General features: G+C 42.7%; 1 protein-coding gene across 13 annotated transcripts in view; it reads left to right on the top strand.

The window, feature by feature from the left end:
* Positions 1 to 19,367, top strand: part of ADGRG2 (adhesion G protein-coupled receptor G2) — a 131,094-nt gene that overhangs the window by 54,889 nt on the left and 56,838 nt on the right. For all 13 annotated transcript variants that reach the window (XM_064573847.1, XM_064573845.1, XM_064573843.1 and 10 more), the window contains one exon: positions 8,008 to 8,126. In XM_064573847.1, coding sequence (XP_064429917.1) covers positions 8,009 to 8,126 — 118 coding nt within the window. In that variant the 5' untranslated portion in view covers position 8,008. The remainder of the gene's footprint in view (positions 1 to 8,007; positions 8,127 to 19,367) is intronic.

The raw sequence follows: 19,367 nt of genomic DNA, 5'->3' as shown, positions 1-19,367 counted from the left end.
TTATTGATCAAGTCAAACATTTTCTAATATATGTAATGACTTCTTCTTTGACCTGTAAGTTTGTTAAATAACAATTTACCTTTTTATTATGGTTTAATTGTCTTGCAGTCAGAGAAAATGCTCCTTTTTCCTTCTCCAGTTCTGTAAAACATTTTTGAGACTTCTTGTATGGCTTAGTTTTCATAACTACTCCCAAGTGGAGTGGAGGGTTTATAGATGGTCTTTAAGTCAGGTTGGTTAAATGTGTCATTCAAATATTCTATATTCTTAGTGAATTTCTTATTTGAATTTTACCAATTGATGATAGAGACGTTAATTTGTCATCTTCTTATTGAATCTAACCTTTTATGAATGAACCATTTTATTTACAAGTAATGCTTTTTGCTTTACAGTATAATTTGTCTGATATTAGTATAAACATTTTCTTTTGATTAATATTGGCATTACATATCTTCCCATCCTTTTATTTTCAAACTTGTTGTATCATTATGTTCTAGTTGTGTCCTTATAAATACCATATTTGAATTTTGGTGGTTTTTTTTTTCAGTCTGATGGTCATTGCTTTTTTTTTTTTTGATCATTGCTTTTTCATTGAATCATTTAGTCCATTTATATTTAATGAATCATTGATTCACGTGCGTGTTTACATTTACCATATTCTATTTTTCCTAATCATTTTTCTTTCTTTTGCTCCCTTTTGGAGCTTTCTTTCAAATTATCTGAATATTCTAAACATCCCCCCATCCACTTGTTAGGATGTTATATACCGCACTTCTATTTTTTAACAGCTAGTATAAAAATCACAATGTCTACCCAACTTTTCAATGTCTAAAGATAATCCATACCTTAGCCTCATTTAATATAATATAAGGACCTTGGAAGACTTAAATTTCTTAATTTCATTTTTTTCATCTCCTAATTGAGATATATATGATCTATATTATATAATGTATATTAAATAATATAGTTGTCATTTTTATGCTATCATGTTTGACTTATCCCTGCAAGATATTATTGTTAATGTTTTATATAGTCAACATTCATTTGTTACGCTAAGCGAATTAAGTCAATCAGGGAAAGATAATTATATTATCTCACTCATGTGGAATTTAAGAAACAAAACAGAGGATCATAAGGGAAGAGAGGAAAAAATGAAACAAGACGAAATCAGAGAAGGAGACACACCATGAGAGACTCTTAATCATAGGAAACAAACTGAGGGTTGCTGGAGGGGGGGGGGGATGGGGTCACTGGGTGATGGGCATTAAGGAGGGCACTGGGTGTTATATGCAACTGATGAATAACTGAACTCTACATCTGAAACTAATGATATACTATATGTTAATTAATTGCATTTAAATAAAAAGATAATTAAAAAAAACCAAACATTCTTTTGGATTTACCAGTATGTAGTACCACCCTTAGCTCTAGGCAGCTGGGGCCTCTGGCCTGTGTCTCATGCTTTAGAGGTCCCCTGTCTGACCCTTCCCTAGTCATACCCCTCTCTAAGGGTGAGAAGTTTGTGACACAAAGAAATGATGCCCACCTGGAACCTGCTTCACTCCGCCCCCAACCCTTGCTCCTAGATCTTGCTATGGGACCCTGGGACCCTGGAATTCCCTATCCAGTCATTGTGTGCCTATTTCCAGGACCTGAGCAGGCCTCTCCCCGCAGGCAAGTCATGCTTCAGGGGTCCATACCTTTAGACCTAAGGGATGATCAAGGGGTAGCTGCTTGCAGGGAGAGAGGGGGGTTTAGATGTACAGGCTGGGCTGTCCACATACATGTGCACAAAACCTCTTGTATTTTGAGATGGAGCCTCAGTGGAAGAGTAAGGGCAAATTGTACCTCCTTTAATTAATTAATTAATTTTTATTTATTTTTATTTTTTTAAAGACTTTATTTATTTATTCATGAGAGACAGAGAGAGAGAGAGAGGCAGAGGGAGAAGCAGGCTCCCAAGGAGCAGAGAGCCCGATGCGGGACTCGATCCCAGGACCCTGGGATCATGACCTGAGCCGAAGGCAGACGCTTAACCATCTGAGCCACCCAGGCGCCCTAATTTATTTTTTTTTATTTAAAAACATTTTTTTAAGTAAGCTCTATGCCCAAAATGGGGCTTGAACTTACAAACCCAAGATCAAGAGTCACATGCCCTACACACTGAGCCAGCCAGGCGCCCCTGGACCTCCTTTTATTTTAAACTCTTAACCTGTGTATCGCAAATGTTAGGAATGGGCTTGGTCACACGTAACCACTTTCTTTGTTCTTCATTCCTTGTTGCATCTCAGATCTTACATCTTTTGCCTGAGTATATCTTTCAGGATTTGCTTCAGGGAGGATTTGCATGTAGTGAACAATATCACAGGTTTTTTTTGTCTGTCTTCTGGCTTCCACTGTTGCTTCTGAGAAGATAGCTGTCAGTCTATCACATGCTCCTTTGAAGGTAAACTGTCTGGTTTTCTCTGGCTACTTGTAAGTTTTTCTCTTTATCTTTGGTTTTCTTCAATTTCACTATTTTGTGTCTAGGTGTAGATTTCCTTTTATTTATTGTACAGATTCTTTAGGCTTCTTGAATCTGTGGATAGATGGTTTTCACCAATTTGGGGTCATTCAGTCATTATCATTTCAAACCTTGTCTCTTTTTTCCTTTTTGAAAAAATTTTTAAAGATTTTATTTATTTATTTGTCAGAGAGAGCGCAAGCAGGGGGAGCGGCAGGCAGAGGGAGAAGCAGGCTCCTGGCTGAGCAGGGAGACCAATGCAGGACTCAATCCCAGGACCCTTTGACATTTTTAAAGAGTACAGGCCAGATATTTTTTTTCTAAGATTTTATTTATTTGATAGAGAGATAGAGAGCACAAGTAGGCAGAGAGGCAAGCAGAGGGAGAGGGAGAAGCAGGCTTCCCGCCGAGCAGGGAGCCTGATGCGGGGCTCGATCCCAGGACCCTGGGATCATGACCTGAGCCGAAGGCAGATGCTTAACCGACTGAGCCACCCAGGTGCCCCTCCTTTTTGAATTTGAAATATATGTTAGACCTTGTAATTTTTTTTCTCCATGTCTCTGAACTTTTCTATTTCATATCTGGAGCTCAGGTTTACTTCCTTAGGCCCATAACCTCAGGCGTAAGTGGCTCCTTTGTTTATATTACCTCCCTGAGTTCCTGCTTTCACTTCACCTTTGGCGTGGTGATTCTTTTCTATCTTGTCAGCTTTTTGATATATTTAAGAAAATGCTCTTAATATGTCATTTGTAATTTTTGATTGTCTTCAGCAGAAGGTTTGATCTAAATAACAGAACCCAACATATTCTTGGAACACTGAAGAAATTTTTTTTCCTTAGGTATTTGCTATATCAGGGTCTTTTAGTAGAGTTCAAATAAAATTTAACTATGCTTTTACTAACAGTTTCTGGATTCCTTTTTTAGAGTAAACACATGACCAGAGACTCAAGGGGGGAAAAAAAAAGCAACCCTGAGATTCTCTGACTTCTTTGACACTTGAATGATCCAAGTCGATTGCTTTATTTGCACTGAGAACCTTTTCAGCACCTCCCTTTTAAATTTCCCCTTGTGCAAGTCTGGTTAACCAACACTTATGACTCAATGTAAGTATCTCAAAGGCATAAAGTTTTCTAGGAGACTTAGGGAACAATTACCACACCTCTTGTTACTTCGGTCAAAAATATTGATCATTGCATATATCACAGCCGCCATGGTATAATCGAAATATGCCTGTTAATCAGAGGTAATAGAGAATAACCCTTACCCAGACCTGCCCTAAAGTGGTATCAAGCTATTGCCCCCCCACATTTAAGTCTTATTCTTTAATTATTCTATATTTAGATAAAGATAAATTTATCATTTCTTGCTATTCAACGTTGCACTGATGACATATGTGTCTTTAAAAATATGATAAGTGATAGTATATTTAAAGAAATTGAAGAGATCTAGAACAATTTCTTGGAGGGTTACAGACAGGGCCATGGCCTACAGTCGTGTCGCTGTGTACCGTACAACCCCAGGGGTTGCCATTTACATCAGAGTCCACAACCATAAAAGGGGGCCCAGGACCATGATGAAGCTTGGAAAATCTTCTATGAGTGATTGTCTAGAGTCAAGGTCTAGGTTTTAACTGTTTAAATGCTAGCAGATAGTTTTCTTTGTAATTGATGTGATCTTACCAGCCATCCTCAGCACCTTGAAAATCTGCTAAGAATCAGTGGCTGTTTAAATCTTCTTTCTTGATGACCTGGAGAGCATTGAGCTAACCCAAGTTACCCTGGAAGATGAAGAAAAGTTCCAGCTCAAAAAGATAGAAATGACTTTCATGTATAATGAATAAGGCTTTCAACAAAATCCCCAGATTTCCCTCTTTGATCAGTGATCCTAGGACTTTATGGCTTAGCAGGATGTCCTCCAGCTTATACAGAAGGCACTAAGGGCTGCATTATTTTAAATACCATAAAATTTCTCCTATTAGGAAATGTATATTCAGTCTTGAGGAAAGATATTTCAGGCTTGATAACCGAAAGCAGTCTTTTCAGTGGTAGCTGGTCTGTAGTAAGTCCTTCTTGATCCATACTCTCTTTCCAAGATGATTGCTGGCGTCACCCTTCATTCTGACCTTTCCTGCTCTCATTTGGGAGTTGAGTACAAGCTCTCTTCAGTGAAAAGGCATGGTTTATTTTGATCAGAGGCCCACGTTATGGCACATAATAACCAGTCACTGTGTACTGTGACTGATTTAACTTTGACCATATCTTATACCACTCAGGAGGTCCTGCCCTAGGATTTGGCAAAGCTCAAGAATGAGTTTGCAGAAATTTTGAAATTATATAATAGCATCTTGCATTTGTTGATTCATTTCACCTGATAGACTCAGACGTTTACTTCCAAGGAGGCACATTCTCAGGAGGCCAGCACTGTGGCCTGGTAGAAAGAGTAGGAGTCCCACCAAACAGCCAAATGACCTTGACCCATCTCCTAGAACATGTGGGACCTCTTCCTTCAGGTGTAGAATGGGGGTTTGAGGCTAGGTGAATTCTGAGTTCCTTTCCAAAAATAAACTGCTCTGATGATACTCTTTCCAGAACTAAAATTAGGTACTTGCACAGTCAATCTTCTAAGTCAGTTCTACAAATTCCAGGTAGAGTTGAGTCAAGGCATTTGTATAGGAGAGTTTTGGGGGGTTTTTTGTTTGTTTTGGTAGAGGTTTGTTTCACTAAATACAGACTTTTTAAAAAAATAACAGTGCTTTTGGAGAGGAACTGAGTTCAGAAATAAAAAATAGATTGGTTTTTAAACTTTCAAATGAAACTTTTTGTGACATACGCCTAAGTGTACAATTCGATGAGTTTCAGGAACTGAACACACCCATGTAACCTGCACACAGAATGTTACCTGTACCTCAGAAACGCCTTTGTGCCCATGTCTAATTATTATACCCACACCCCCTATCCAAGGATAACCACTCTCCCTACTCCTTGCTCCATCGATTGGTTTTGCCTGCTTTTGTACCTCCCACGAATGGAATTCTGTACACTATGCATTCTTTCACGTCTGGCTCCTTTATCTCACTTTATGTCTCTGAGATTCATCAATATTGTTGTGTGTAGCTGTAGCAGACGCTTACATTTTCCTCCAGAGAGACATTGCTACATCTTTGCATTCGGGTTCGAGGGACTCATTTGGGAGGGTCAATAATATGCCATTATGAACAGAGAGAGGATAAAAGTGTTGAAGAGGAGAGCCAAACCAGAGGCATTTGACAACTTATTAACATAGTGTATTATTATTATTTTTTTAAAGAGTAAATTTTTTTTGAAGATTTTATTTATTTGACACAGAGAGAGAGACAGCGAGGGAGGGAACACAAGCAGGGGGAATGGGAGAGGAAGAAACAGGCTTCCCACTGGGCAGGGAGTCCGATGCTGGGCTAGATCCCAGGACCCCAGGATCATGACCTGAGCTGAAGGCAGACGCCTAACGACTGAGCCATCCAGGCGCCCCAACATAGTGTATTATTAATATATGATACAGCTTATTGATTTAAAAAATGTAAGCCCTCTTTGGAAGGAGAAGGACTCACCTCCTGTCTCAGACATTATCATGCCACGTCCAAGGAAAGAATTCCCTCACTGGTACTGGTGATGGCTATTAAGTTACAGGATCCTTAAAGATTGCCAGCTTTTCCTTGGGGCTGAGAAATTATGTTTTACCCCCATCTTTACGTGCCCTCGTCCCCGTAATCCCTGCACTGTTTTACCCTGCACATGCCGGGTGCAAAATAGGTATCTGTCGACCTATGACAACAAGTGAAGAGTACAGCTAGCATTTATAGTGGCTTCCCAGGGCTTACTCACCACAGCAACGCTGTCGGGTTGGAATCCTGGCCATTGGAAAGAACTTGTCCAAAGTCATTCAGACACTGCATGGCAGAGCCAGAACCTTGCGACTCCTGCTCTTCAGTCTTTGCCACCGGGCACACGCACTCTATTGTTCTGAGGCTGGCAGAAGCTGCGGTGGTGGCTGGGGTCATGGGTGCTCCGTGGTCAGGACTTCTGGCAGCCGAGAGCATACAGCCTGGTCTGCCCTGGCCGCTCGCCCTGGGGCTGTGTAGGGGGAGCCTGCTCAGTGGGCTCTCACTTCCCCATTCTTGTGCCTGAGCCCGTGGGCAGATTGTGACTTCCTGGCTGGCTTCTTCCTCCCTCGGCATCCCATGCCAGCCGCCGCTGCTGGTGCTGACTGCCTGGCATGGGGTTCTGTTGGCCAACTCCTCCACCGTTAGAGGAACTGACACAGTCTCAGGATTTGCCATTCTCTCTGTGTGCCAGGCTCCCCCCTCAATACATTTTTTTTATTGCCCCTCAGTAAATATTTGTTGAATGAATGAATGCATGAATGGTAAATGAGGCTTTTAAATTCAGTTTTGATACGAACTGTGCTTTTAAAAAATGTTGACTCTGTCCTCCTGACCACTAAAGATGCAAGCAGTGATAATGGGCTTGTAGGTAATAAAGAGGAAATCCTTTTACAGTATAAGACATAAACAGGAGTAGAATTATTTATAGGGTTCTCCAACCCCTTCTGATTCTTAGCATAGTTTTTAACCAGCATTTATATAGTAGTAATAATTATATATGCAGCGCTTTTTGTTTTTAACTTCTCCTCTTGATATTTTGCATGCATTGATGTTTTCCATAAATTCACAGGGACCACGTTTTTAAAAATTTTTTTAAAAATTTAATTTTGAGTGAAGTATAGTTGACATACAATATTACATTAGTTTCAGGTGTACAACAAAGCAATTTGACAATTCTGCACATTATGAAATGCTCCCCACGTTAAGTGTAGTTACTATCGGACGTCCTACAAATTTATTACAATATTACCGACTGTATTTTTTATGCTGTACTTTTCATCCCTGTGACTTATTTATTTTATAACTGGAAGTTTGTCCCCCTTAATCCCCTTCACCTATTTTGCCTATCTCCTCTGGCAACCACTAGTTTGTTCTCTGTATTTGTGAGTCTGTTTCTGTTTTTTTGTTTTGTTTTGTTTTTAGTAATTTTTAATGTAATATGATACCCCACTGGGTGGTCCTCCCATAATAAACAGAGGTTTTGCTCTTTATAGCCAGTGCCCCATCTGGCATTGCCAGTTCTCTGGAACGAGAGTAATTTTTTTTTTTTTTTAAGATTTTATTTATTTATTTGACAGAGAGACAGCGAGAGAGGGAACACAAGCAGGGGGAGTGGGAGAGGGGGAAGCAGGCCTCCTGCTGATCAGGGAGCCCGATGTGGGGCTCGATCCCAGGACCCCGGGATCATGACCTGAGCCGAAGGCAGACGCTTAACCGACTGAGCCACCCAGGTGCCCCTGGAACGAGAGTAATTTAAAGGATGCAGGATTGCAGGTTGCCTTGGTTAAGTAACTGCCTCTTGGGTATTGCTGTGTTGTGATTGCGGCATGCTATGATGATACATTTTCCCTTTATTTTATTCCAGGATGTTTTTCTCTGGCAGGCAGTGTGGCCATGTTGGCAGACCTGAAGAACTTTTACTGATGTTCAAGATATTTCTTATCATCATTTGTCTTCATGTTGTTCTGGTTACATCCTTGGAAGGTAATGTGCCTGGGTGTTTTTGTTTTGTTTTGTTTCATTTTTTCCCGTTTTATCTCTGTCTTTATGTGTTTATTTAGGTTTTGTTTTTTTTTACTATAAAGTAAACATAACATAAAGCTTACTATTTTAACCATTGAACCACTGGCATTAAATATATTCCCAGTTTTGTACAACCATCACCACTCTCCATTTTTAGGATATTTTCATCATCTCAAAGAGAAACTCTGTCCATGTTAAACAGTAGCTCCCCATTCCCTTTCACCCCAGTCCCCGGTACTCTCTCTGCTTTCTGTCTCTATGAATTTGCCATTCCAGGTACCTCATATAAGTGGAATCATTCAATATTGGTCCTTTTGTTTCTAGATTCTTTCACTTAGCATGTTTCCAAAGTTCCTCCATGTTATAGTATGTATCAGCGTTTCATTCCTTTTTAAGATTGAATAATACGCCATTGTGTGTATAGACCACATTTTGTTTATCCATTCAGTGTTGATAGACATTTGGGGTATTTCTACCTTTTGACTGTTGTAAATAATGCTGCTCTGGATATTGGTGTACAAGTACAATTTCGAGTCCATGCTTTCAGTTCTTTTGGGTACATATACCTGGGAGTGGAATTGCTAGATCATATGGTGATTCTACGGTGATTCTTCTTGAGGATTTGCCACACTGTTTCCTCCAGTGGCGGCACCATTTTTCATCCTACCAGCAGGGCACAAGGATTCCAGTTTCTCTCTGTCCTCACCAACACTTCTTATTTTCTCTTGTTTTGATAGTAGGTGTGAAATGATACCTCATCATGGTTTTGATTTGCATTTCTTTAATGATTAGTGATGGGGAGCATCTTTCATGGGTTTATTGGACATAACGTTATTTTTTTAGAGAAACGTCTACTCAGACCTTTGGCCCATTTTTGAATTGGGTTGTTTGGGTGTTTTGTTGTTGTTGAGTTTAAGAGTTCTTTATATATTCTGCGTATTAAATCCTTTACCAGATAATACGATTTGCAAATATTTTCTCCAATTCTGTGTTGTCTTTTCACTCTCTTAATAGTGTGCTTTGACGCACCAAAGTTTTTATTTTTGATGAAGTCCAATTTATCTGTTTTTACTTTTATGCCTGTGCTTTTGCTGTCTTATCCAAGAAACCACTGCCCAATCTGATGTCATGAAGATTTCTCCTATATTTTCTTCAAAGAGTTTTAGAGTTTTAGCTCTTATGGTCAGGTGCTGTGATGCATTTTGAATTCATTTTTGTATATGGTGTGAGGTAAGGGCCCAGCATCATTCTTTTGTCTGTGGACATCCACTTTTCACAGAGCTATTTGTTGAAAAGACTGTCCTTTCCCCATTGAATGGTCTTGGCACCTTTGTCAGAAATCAATTGACCACATATGTGAGGGTCTATTTCTAGTGTTTATTTGTTTATTTGAAGGCACTTCTGCATGGAAATGTTAAGGGAGGTAGACAATCAGCCAAATGAAGCAGGATGGTTTTCAGAAGAGAGGATCTTTAGAATGAAACATGGAGAAAATGTACCTAAGGAAGGCAGCAAAAAGGCCAGAAATCTTGGCTGCAACATCTGTAGGCACAACTTCCAAAAAAATACAATGCTGCTATGCAAATGGAAAGAATCCTCACCAGGAATATTATTTAAGAAGAATTATTAAGGACACAGAGAGAAATACCTTTCTTACTCAGAGGAGAGTGGCAGGATCAAGGAATCTTCATTGGATAAAGCAAATATCTACTAGCAGCAAACAAAGACATGTAAACAAAATAGATGCACAACACACACATGCGAACTAAATGGAAAACTTCTGAACAGGATAAAACACAATACTTGACAACCCTTCAAAAAGCAGGCACTGGGGCATGTCGAGAAGCCACAATACTTGAGAAAAAGAAATGGTAAGAGCTAAACATGTACTGACTGCTTACGATGGGCCAGGTCCCTCCGTGCTTTACACATATGCACTCTCTTAAGCTTCTCAACCACATCTGTGAAGGAGAGGTCCTAGTGTTAGCCCCATTTCCCAGATCAAGAAACTGAGTCTCAGATAAGTAAGTTGCTCAAGGAAGTGGCTGACTGGACTTTGTAGCCAGCTCTGAATTTTGTGGTCATAACCAGAAAACCAGAGTTCTCAAACTCTGAAAACATCAGTTCTCAAAATGTCAGAATCCCCTGGAGGACTTGGGTCTCTCCCCCAGACTTTTTGATTCAGTAGGTATAGGGCCGGACCCAAGAATGGACATTTCTAACAAGCTCCCAGGTGATGCTGATGCGATTGGTTCAGACTACACTTTGAGGACCACTGCCTGCACAACTGGCAGAAGACAGAAGTAGGTAGAGAAAACTCCTCCAGCTAAATATCACGGGCTACACATTCTGCTGTGGTACTGTGATGTTCCTCTAAACTATGCTTGCGCGTCATCTTCTTGGGGCATTAAAACATCACTGTGGAATCGGCAGAGCAGAAGTCAAATGTCCCCACTCTACTGATGAGTAAATGTCCCCAGGGGCGTGATTGGTTGGAAAATGGTGGAGCCAGACTAGATACCAGATCTTCAGTCTCATGTTTCAGTGCTTTTTCCACCATGGGGATAGATGAGGAAGGAAAGTGGAACATAAGGGGAAAAAAGTCATCAAAATGAAAGCGGCTTGGTAGAAATAAGTCTTTTTGGAAAAGTGTTTTTAAAAGTAATTAAAATGGGGCAGGTAAACAGGAATGTGCATGTGTGCTGATGGCTCCCATGTCTCTCTAACTGCAAATGACCATGCATGGCCTGTGCTTGGAACAAGCCAGAAGTGCCAGGGAGTTAACACTCCAAAATAGTGAGGGATGAGAGTCGGCGTTTACCTATGCCAGCTTCCTCGTCCCTTGGTGAGATAGTGCTGAGCTGTGTTCTACACACCTAGTAGATTGTTGGGCTGTGCCCCAGTTGCCCCCAGTAGTAATCCACTCATTAATGTACCCATTATTGTCTTTACTCCCTTTCCTGTCTTACTTCCCTACTCCCTCCCTCTGCTTTCTGGGGTCTCCCCACTTGGAACTGAATGAATCGTCCAAGGTCCAGCCAAATATTGCTACCTCTATAAAACCTGCCCTCATCTCTTCAGAAGAATTAAACCTCTTTCCCCAGTGCTTTTCTCTTTATCCATATCTTTTTATACTTGTCCCCTTCTATGACAGCGTTAGGTACTTCCTTTGTATCACGGGTCCTTTTAGCACATTGTCAGTGCCAGGTGAGAATGGAGAAGGAGGGTTTGCGGGGGCGGATGGGAAACTAATGGGCAGGCTGGGGACTTGCTCTGGGCCATGCCCTGCTAGGTGTTTAGCTATATCATCTCATTTACTCCTCACAAAAACACCTCAGTTTTTGTGTCTCAGTTTACAGATGAAGAAACTGAGTGTCCGTGTCAAAGAGATTAAGTCATTTGTGCAGAGTCTCATAGCTCGGTGGATTCCCCGTTGGGATGTGTAGCTTGTGCTGTTCATACTCTACCGGGTTGCCTCGTAGGTGTCTGAAGACTGAAGGAACGTGTCACTGAGGTGTGGGGAGAAGACAGGGAGCCGGGGTATGCCGCTGGTTAGCAGCCATTCCCCCTGGTTTTGGGGTATTTGGACTGCAAACACAGTAGCTTCATCCTGGAAGCCTGAGAGATGACTCATTAGCTCCTGACAATAAGGAGAGGTAGGTCTGACACTCTCTTGTTAGGCCACTGGCCAACAGAGAATCCTTAGACCCTAATGCTTTCAGTTGTGTAATTTGGTAATGTGTGAGGGAATCATTCTTGGTCTACCAGAAGCCCACATGAGCTTCAGTAGGTAACTATAGTTCTCTCTTGCCTCTAGCTCTCCTGGGCTGTGCCAATGCCTTTTTTTCTTTTCTTTTTTTGTCTTTGAAGGAGGTCTTCTTTTAGGTACAACTATTTTCCAGAGGGTGAGATGACATAATAGTGGAAGATGGTTATAATTTCATCCCTGTAGAGTTGTCTTCCCCATTTGGAAACAATTACACATTTGAGCCAGTTTGGTAAGCTCATGAGCTATAATCCCCAACTTTCTCTCTCTGGTCTGGGCCTAGATCTTTCTGCACTGCAGGCATTTCCAGAGATAGATTTCTCTGTAATTCTTCTCTCCCAAGGCCTCACTCTCTTGTTTCCTCTTATCCTCTCATGCTTTGTCCATCCAAATCTTTGTTCTTTCTTGTTCAGTGCATGGTAAAGCTGTAGGAGGGTAGACTGTAATGCTCCTGAAAGGCAGGGAACCTGTCTTGTTTGACTTTGTCTTCCAGTACCAAACCGGGTGCTGTACTCCTTCTCTCTCAATTCTCTATCTGTGCAAATGAGATTATAAATACCATGGCATTGATCTGATGCTCAGCCAATCTTACAGCCTCCCAAATTCCCACTACTCCCATACGGGCATGAGGTCACTTCTGGTAGACCCTGCCTTTTTCCCTGGAAGATAGAAGTGGTGACAAGGAATGGTAGAGGCTCTAGAGAGTTGAAGGGGAAACTGAAAGCGGAAGACATTGTGTCCCACTTTCCACTTAGAACTCCTGGTCAGAACTCATAGCAGCCTGTACATCAACATGGAGGCCATGGTAGAGATGAAAGATGATGACATAGAGTGTTTAGGCAGAGAGAAGGCTGGAGACGGTGTCTTTTTCAAGTCTTTCTTGTCTCTTGTGGGCAGGGTAGAGATTCTAAATGGCCTTCATGTTCCTTGTGGGTAGCTGTGTTGTGAGCCAGGAGCAGGGACAGAGTGCAAAAGCGATGGCGTGGACAGTTTAGACCAGGGGCCAGATGAAGGATGTGACAGACACTCAGAGGTGAGACTTGAGGGGACCTGGATTATCAAGAGAGGGACCCCCAGGCCAAGGTGGGCTACTGAGAGAATAGACCATGGGGGCCAGTGGACACAGTCTTCAGCAGTGGATGCCAACTGGATACTCAGGAACCCCACAGGGTGAGGGAGATCTCTGGAGAGGCCATTGAGAACCCATTGCTCAACACGGGGTGGGCTCAGAGATCCGGGCCCCTTCTCCCTGCTGCCAGAAGAACACTAGCACCCCATTCCCAACCTGGAAGCCATCTTGACCACCAGATGGAAGAGGAGGCAAAACAAAGATTGTGCATTTATCCAAAAGACATTGATTGAACTGGAGATCATTTCGGAGCAAAAGAGCGAGCCACCTTAAATCATCAGGTGTAAGGATCCCTTTCCTGTACCTCTGGAATGGAGGCTCCAGAATAAGATGGAAGCTCGGGTATTTTTTTTTTTTATGTGTTTCTTTATTGTTGCTATTATTTGTACATCCAAATTCTATTTATAAATTTTAAACTAACTCTAAAACGAATACGTATTAAGATGTGTTAGGACACTCTGCTAGGGATTGTTGAAGGTGATCATCATATCCTGAATTCTGCTCCTCCTTCTGGTTTTACCTTTCCAGGTATGAAGAAATATCTAGTCAGGTCCTTGAGGGTAAGGGTGACAACTTTTTCCTCTCTGTATCCTCCATAGTCTAGCACATAGTAAATGCTCAATAAACTCTGGTTGTTTGATTTTGACTTGTGACTCTAGTGTAAAGCCTAGAGATACTCTAAAACGCGGACCTCTCCCTTCAGCTTACATCACCAGCATTACCCTCATCTGAACCCAGTGAGTTCTTATACAACATATGTTACTCCTCTAATGTTTTGCATAGACCTCAATGAAGTGGCTGTCCATTGGCTAGAAACCCTTAAAGAATGGTTTCCTCTCCTCCATATGATGAAGGGGTTCAGCTGATTGCATGTTAGGATTTCTTCACACTCTTACATTCTGAGTTCAATTACCCAGTAGGGAGAGTCTTCAGCTTCCTAATTCATTGTCCTGGGTTACCAGAGATCCTTGGGGTCTGCTTCGAACTGAGAACCGCTCATCTCTGCCATCTCATTTTAAAGCTGCTCTCCTATTCAAAATTCTTTTTTAAAAAGATTATTTTAGAGGGGGGAGGGAGAGAGAGGGAGAGTGAAGGAGAGAGATCCTCAAGCAGACTCCCTGCTGAGCGCAGAGCCCAATGTGGGGCTTGATCCCAGGACCCTGAGATCCTGACCTGTGCTGAAATCATCAGACGCTTAGCCAACTAAGCCACCCAGGCGCCCCCAAAATACAACTTTTCTAACTAAGTCGGCTACAATAGGAATATCCGTACTTCCAGGCTTTGTTAGTGGCTTTTACTAGTATGTAGATGTTTACAGAAATGGTTTGTCATATGGGAGTCCTACTCCTGAGGATCATGAAAAAATCATAATATGGATGTTTGTTGGGAGCAGAACTAGGGAGGTGAGTCACAAAGAAGGGGAATTCATGGATTTAGCTTCAAAGTGGCAGGGACTCCTCCTCCTCTAATTCCTGTTGATTCTTTGACTTTTGACCTTGTCGATATCATGGCAAAGAAAAAGAAAATGGTAGTTGGGGAGAGTAATTTTAGCATTGATTTTGCCCCATCATTAGTTTAATGGATATTAATTACTCCGCAGCCCTCAAATTAAATGGATGTGGCAGAGACTGGTTGGCAGCTCACCAAACTTTAATTTTTTTCTTTCTCACCACACAGCTAGCCTCTGTTACCCAGCCTCCCTTGCCATTAGAAGTGGCTATGTGACTGAGTTCTGGTTAATGGATGTGGGCAGAAACAATGTTTGCCACTTCTAGGCTTAGCCATTAAAAATCTCCCACCTGATCCCCCTCACTGTCTCTTTTCCTGTTGGCCTGCTGGATATTGTTCTCCAGAGCAAATTTGGAATTTTCATGTTGAACACAGCAGTGCCTCTGTCCTCCTGGGCCCCTCAATGGCTGCGTGGAGCAGATGTCCCTCTCCCTGCCCTACCCTACTCTCCATTCTAGGCTGCTGATTGGACTTTACACATGGAAAAGAAACTTCTATTTTTTTGAGTCCCTGAGATTTTAGGATTTAGTTATTGCAGCAATTTGCCTTACCTTAACTAATACATCTATGACCCTTCTCACCAGGGTTGTTTGTACATCTCGTTCTGCCATTGGAAGGTGGGGTGGGGTGGGGTAGGCATCTCTTCTTTCTTGAGATCAAGTCCAAGCTGGGGGAGTCGATGATGTCACTACTGAGATGCTCCTCACCCAATCACAAGAGAGTCCTTTGAGTGCAGGAGGCCCACCAAAGCCATCCACTCCCTTTGTGCCAACCCAGGCCACTGGGACTTTCACAGTTTGGCATACGGTAAAAGACTCCAGGCTCTGGACTTTCCGGGGTCAAATCTTACCTCTTCCATTTATTAACTCTGACTATAGCAAGGTATTTAATCACTGCGGTTCAATCTCCTTATCTGTAAAGTAGCAGTATCTCTCAGAGAATTACTCGCAGATTAAGTGAATGAATGCATGAAGAGACGCCTGTGATGCGTCTGACACACTGTCAGAACCCCTAAATACCGGCCATCATCCCTAGAGACCAGCACAGTGATGGAGATTTTTTTCAATAATGGCAGTGCTCTGTCTCTGCGCTGCCCTATACAGTAGCCACCAATGACATGCGGCTATTGAGCCCTTGAAACGTGACTGAGGAACTAGATTATAATTTTGTTTAACTTGAATTAACTTAAATTTAAGTAGCCACACGTGGCCAGGGGCTACGGTAGTGAACAGTGCAGCTTAGACCATTCGTTCGAATTGCTTCGGAATTTTTCTCCTTCATACCATGTAAGTCAGGGTTCAGTCACAGAAGGAGGGACACACACACACACACACACACTAAGGAATTTGTCACAGGGATGTGACCTTATACAACTGCGGGAGCTGGCTAAGCAGCCTCTATAAAGCTGTTGCCTTCGCATCTGATGCCAGAACTTGCCATGTACCATGGGTGGGCAGGAGGGAGGCAGGAAGAAGGGTGACACTGGGAACAAGTTGGAACCCACAGGCATGACTGAAACCCATGTCCATTCCTGTTACCTGTGACCTTGGTGGTATGGTCGTCCCGCAGAAGCTGGGTCCTTAGCACAAAATTCAGTACCCACCTGGCCCAGGAGTTGGAGAAGCTGAAGCGGATCTGGGTGGCGCTGGAGCCGTTGCAGGCTGGCTGCGCCCTCACGTGAATGAAGGGAGGCGGCTGCTGCGCCTCTTCTGTCCGCATGTCCCACAGGAAGCTCTCCAGAAACGTACAGCAAAGGGAATTCTGGGAAATGCAGCTTAGGCCCGCCATGATGCTCCATTACCAAGACACCACACATACTGGAACGCTAACCAGCTCAATTTTGTATCTGCTAATAGTTCTAAGTAAAACCTGATACTAACATCTCCCAAGGCTCTACTGAATTGTTTCTGTTCTGCAGCTGGCCCGAAGATACTCCGAAGAGCCTTATAGCCAGCCAACATTATCTTTGAGTAGAAAGAGTATGAATTTTTTAAAAATTTTATTTTATTATGTTATGTTAATCACCATACATTACATCATTAATTTTTGATGTAGTGTTCCCTGATTCATATGAATATTTTTTTAAAAGCTTTTCTTTCCACTTTTCTGTGGTTTAGAATTTTCTCCACATAAACCCACATTATTATTGTTATAATTAGAAAAGAAACTAATGTTAAGGGGCGCCTGGGTGGCTCAGTTTGTTAAGCGACTGCCTTCGGCTCAGGTCATGATCCTGGAGTCCCGGGATCGAGTCCCGCATCGGGCTCCCTGCTCGGCGGGGAGTCTGCTTCTCCCTCTGACCCTCCTCCCTCTCATGTGCTCTCTCTCATTCTCTCTCTCTCAAATAAATAAATAAAATCTTTAAAAAAAAAAAAAAAAGAAACTAATGTTAATTTTTAGAAGCCAGCCAGTGACCCCTGGGGAGACCATGCATCCCACTAGAGGGCACCCTAATAACATCACGATTAGATGCGCCTTTCACTTTTGCCCTGAAACTTTAACCGGGTCTTGACTTTGTGCAAAAATTTAAGAAACAGAAGTTAACAGTCACCTGATCTCCTGAAACCCTTTGACTTCTGCTTCTTTCCTTATGTTTCCAAAGCGATCCCAAGGGTGTTTGAAAATCAGAAGCAAAGAGTATAAAACGGAAAGAAAGTGAAGTGGAGGTCTTGCTCCATAGAAGGGAGAAACCATTTTTAGAAAGGTCACTAGGTAAACGAGGAACAGAGAGCATGATCGTATTAATTATGGACATGAGCACGGTTTCCTGTGCGGTCTCTTCATACATACCGATGAAGTATGTCCTATTGTGATTATCTTCATCCCTGTTTTCCATATGGGAAACTGAAGTGCAGGGTGGCGGGCGGGGGGGGTGGTGCGGTAAGGAAGTTGTCCAGAGTTACCTAGTGGTGGATTACAGAAGTTGTGCGGAATTAACAAGTGGCAGATTTGGACCTACACTGTCTGGGCTTCATAGTCTAGGTTCGTGACCTACTTACCACACTTGAGGAATTCAGGGCAATGTCACATGGACTGCTGGGGCTGACTTCTGTTTTCTGCGTACCCCGACATCCCAGGGGACCCCCCATCCTCTCATCTTACCTTAGGGTGTCTGTTGAACCTCTTTTCATGCCAGCTTCCCAAGCACAGGTTCAGGTCCTCATCACGTCTTGGCCAGTCTACCGCAGCAGCACCCTCCTCTCTGGCCGCCTTGTGTATTTCGGAGCTATATAAAACAATACGTATTGTTCTGTGCTAGGGGCTGGGGAGAGGGGGGAGGCCATTTTGCCCCCAAGTCCTTATTTTAGGCTCTGCACCCCCAGAGAACCTAAACGAAGATGCCAAGGGGGTCGCTGCTTGATTGTGAGCTGGCAAAGAGTGGTGTGATCTAAAAGAGACTAGGGGCGCCTGAGTGGCTCAGTCGGTTAAGCGTCTGCCTTTGGCTCAGGTCATGATCCCAGGGTCCTGGGATCGAGCCCCGCGTTGGGCTCCCTGCTCGACAGGGAGTCTGCTTCTCCCTCTCCCTCTGCTGCTCCCCCTGCTTGTGCCCTCTCTGTCTCTATCTCAAATAAATACATAAAATCTTGAAAAAAAAAAAAAAGAGAGAGAGACTAGAAAACTCTCTGTACCTTAGCCACTGGTGTCCCCACCCTACATTTCCAGGTGCTTCTGCACTTAAAACTACCACAAGGAACTCTCGCTAACCCACAAATTATAGGTGCTTTGGCATTAAAGAATATGTCAACTAACTCACAGTAGAATTACACTAGACAGGCGTGGGAATCAGGGAGAAGAAGGGCAGCCAAGCAGATGTTGCTCTCCTTAAGCCGCATCTCTTCTGGGAATAAGTAGAGATCAACGTAGAGCATGCATTCTCTCCAGGGGCAGTATCGCCCCCACGGGAGTGAACATTGGCTTTTGGAGGCAAAAAAGTCTTACCAATTATACAGGGTTGAGACTAAGATAAGGCAAGTGAAGGGTCTAGAGCACAAAATTTTAAGAGATGCCCACTCTTAGCGCTGCATATGTGAGTGTGCACAAATCCAAAAGCATACACATACATAAATGTGTACGTACTCATTAGGTGGAAGGAGATAAAGGGATGGAAAGGGTCAGGCAAAGAGGGAAAATGTAGGGATTTTAAATAGAGTGGTCTGGATCAGCTTCTCAGCCGAAGGTGACATTTGAGCAAAATTCCAAGGAGGCGCCAGGGCACAAACCAAGGGGCTCTTGGGAGGAAGAGTGTTCCAGGCAGAGGGAACAGCAAGTGTGAAGTGTGAATATGGCCGGTGTGTTGGCAGAATAGCAGGGAGGCCTGTGTGGCTGAGTGAGGGGAGGATAGGAGGAGATGAGGTCTGGCTAGAAGGTCATCTGTTCCATGAGAATGTGGGGAGACTCCATGAAGAAGCAAGGGTGTACTGTCAGTCTAATAAGTGTTCAGTAAAGCGTTCAATAAAGGCCAAGGCCCACCGAGAATTGCTGATTGTTTACACTTCGGGAAGTTCCATCAGCTAGCAGCTGAAGTTTTCTCTAATGATGTCATTATTAATCCTTTAATAAAAATGTTATGTCAGAGTACTTATTGAGCAGTGTGACGTGAGATGGTCACAGCTCAAGTAAATGCTTCGGGCTGTGCCAAAGGAGAACTGTTTTCATTCATTTTGTTGGTTATGTAGTAAAATCTGAAAATACAGTTCTTGGAAGAGTATCTGTTGTTCCGAGCCCTGAAGAGCCAATATAATAACAAAACAATAATTGTTTTGTTGGGGGTTCCCATATAGGAGTGCCTAGGTGTGGC

Source organism: Mirounga angustirostris, unplaced genomic scaffold, assembly GCF_029215605.1.
Source record: "Mirounga angustirostris isolate CCGP_5_RB_7025 unplaced genomic scaffold, mMirAng1.0.hap1 SCAF_11, whole genome shotgun sequence".
Classification (NCBI taxonomy): Eukaryota; Metazoa; Chordata; class Mammalia; order Carnivora; family Phocidae; genus Mirounga; species Mirounga angustirostris.
The sequence above is the reverse complement of the archived record's forward strand: the minus strand, read 5'-3'. Positions and strand labels throughout refer to the sequence as shown.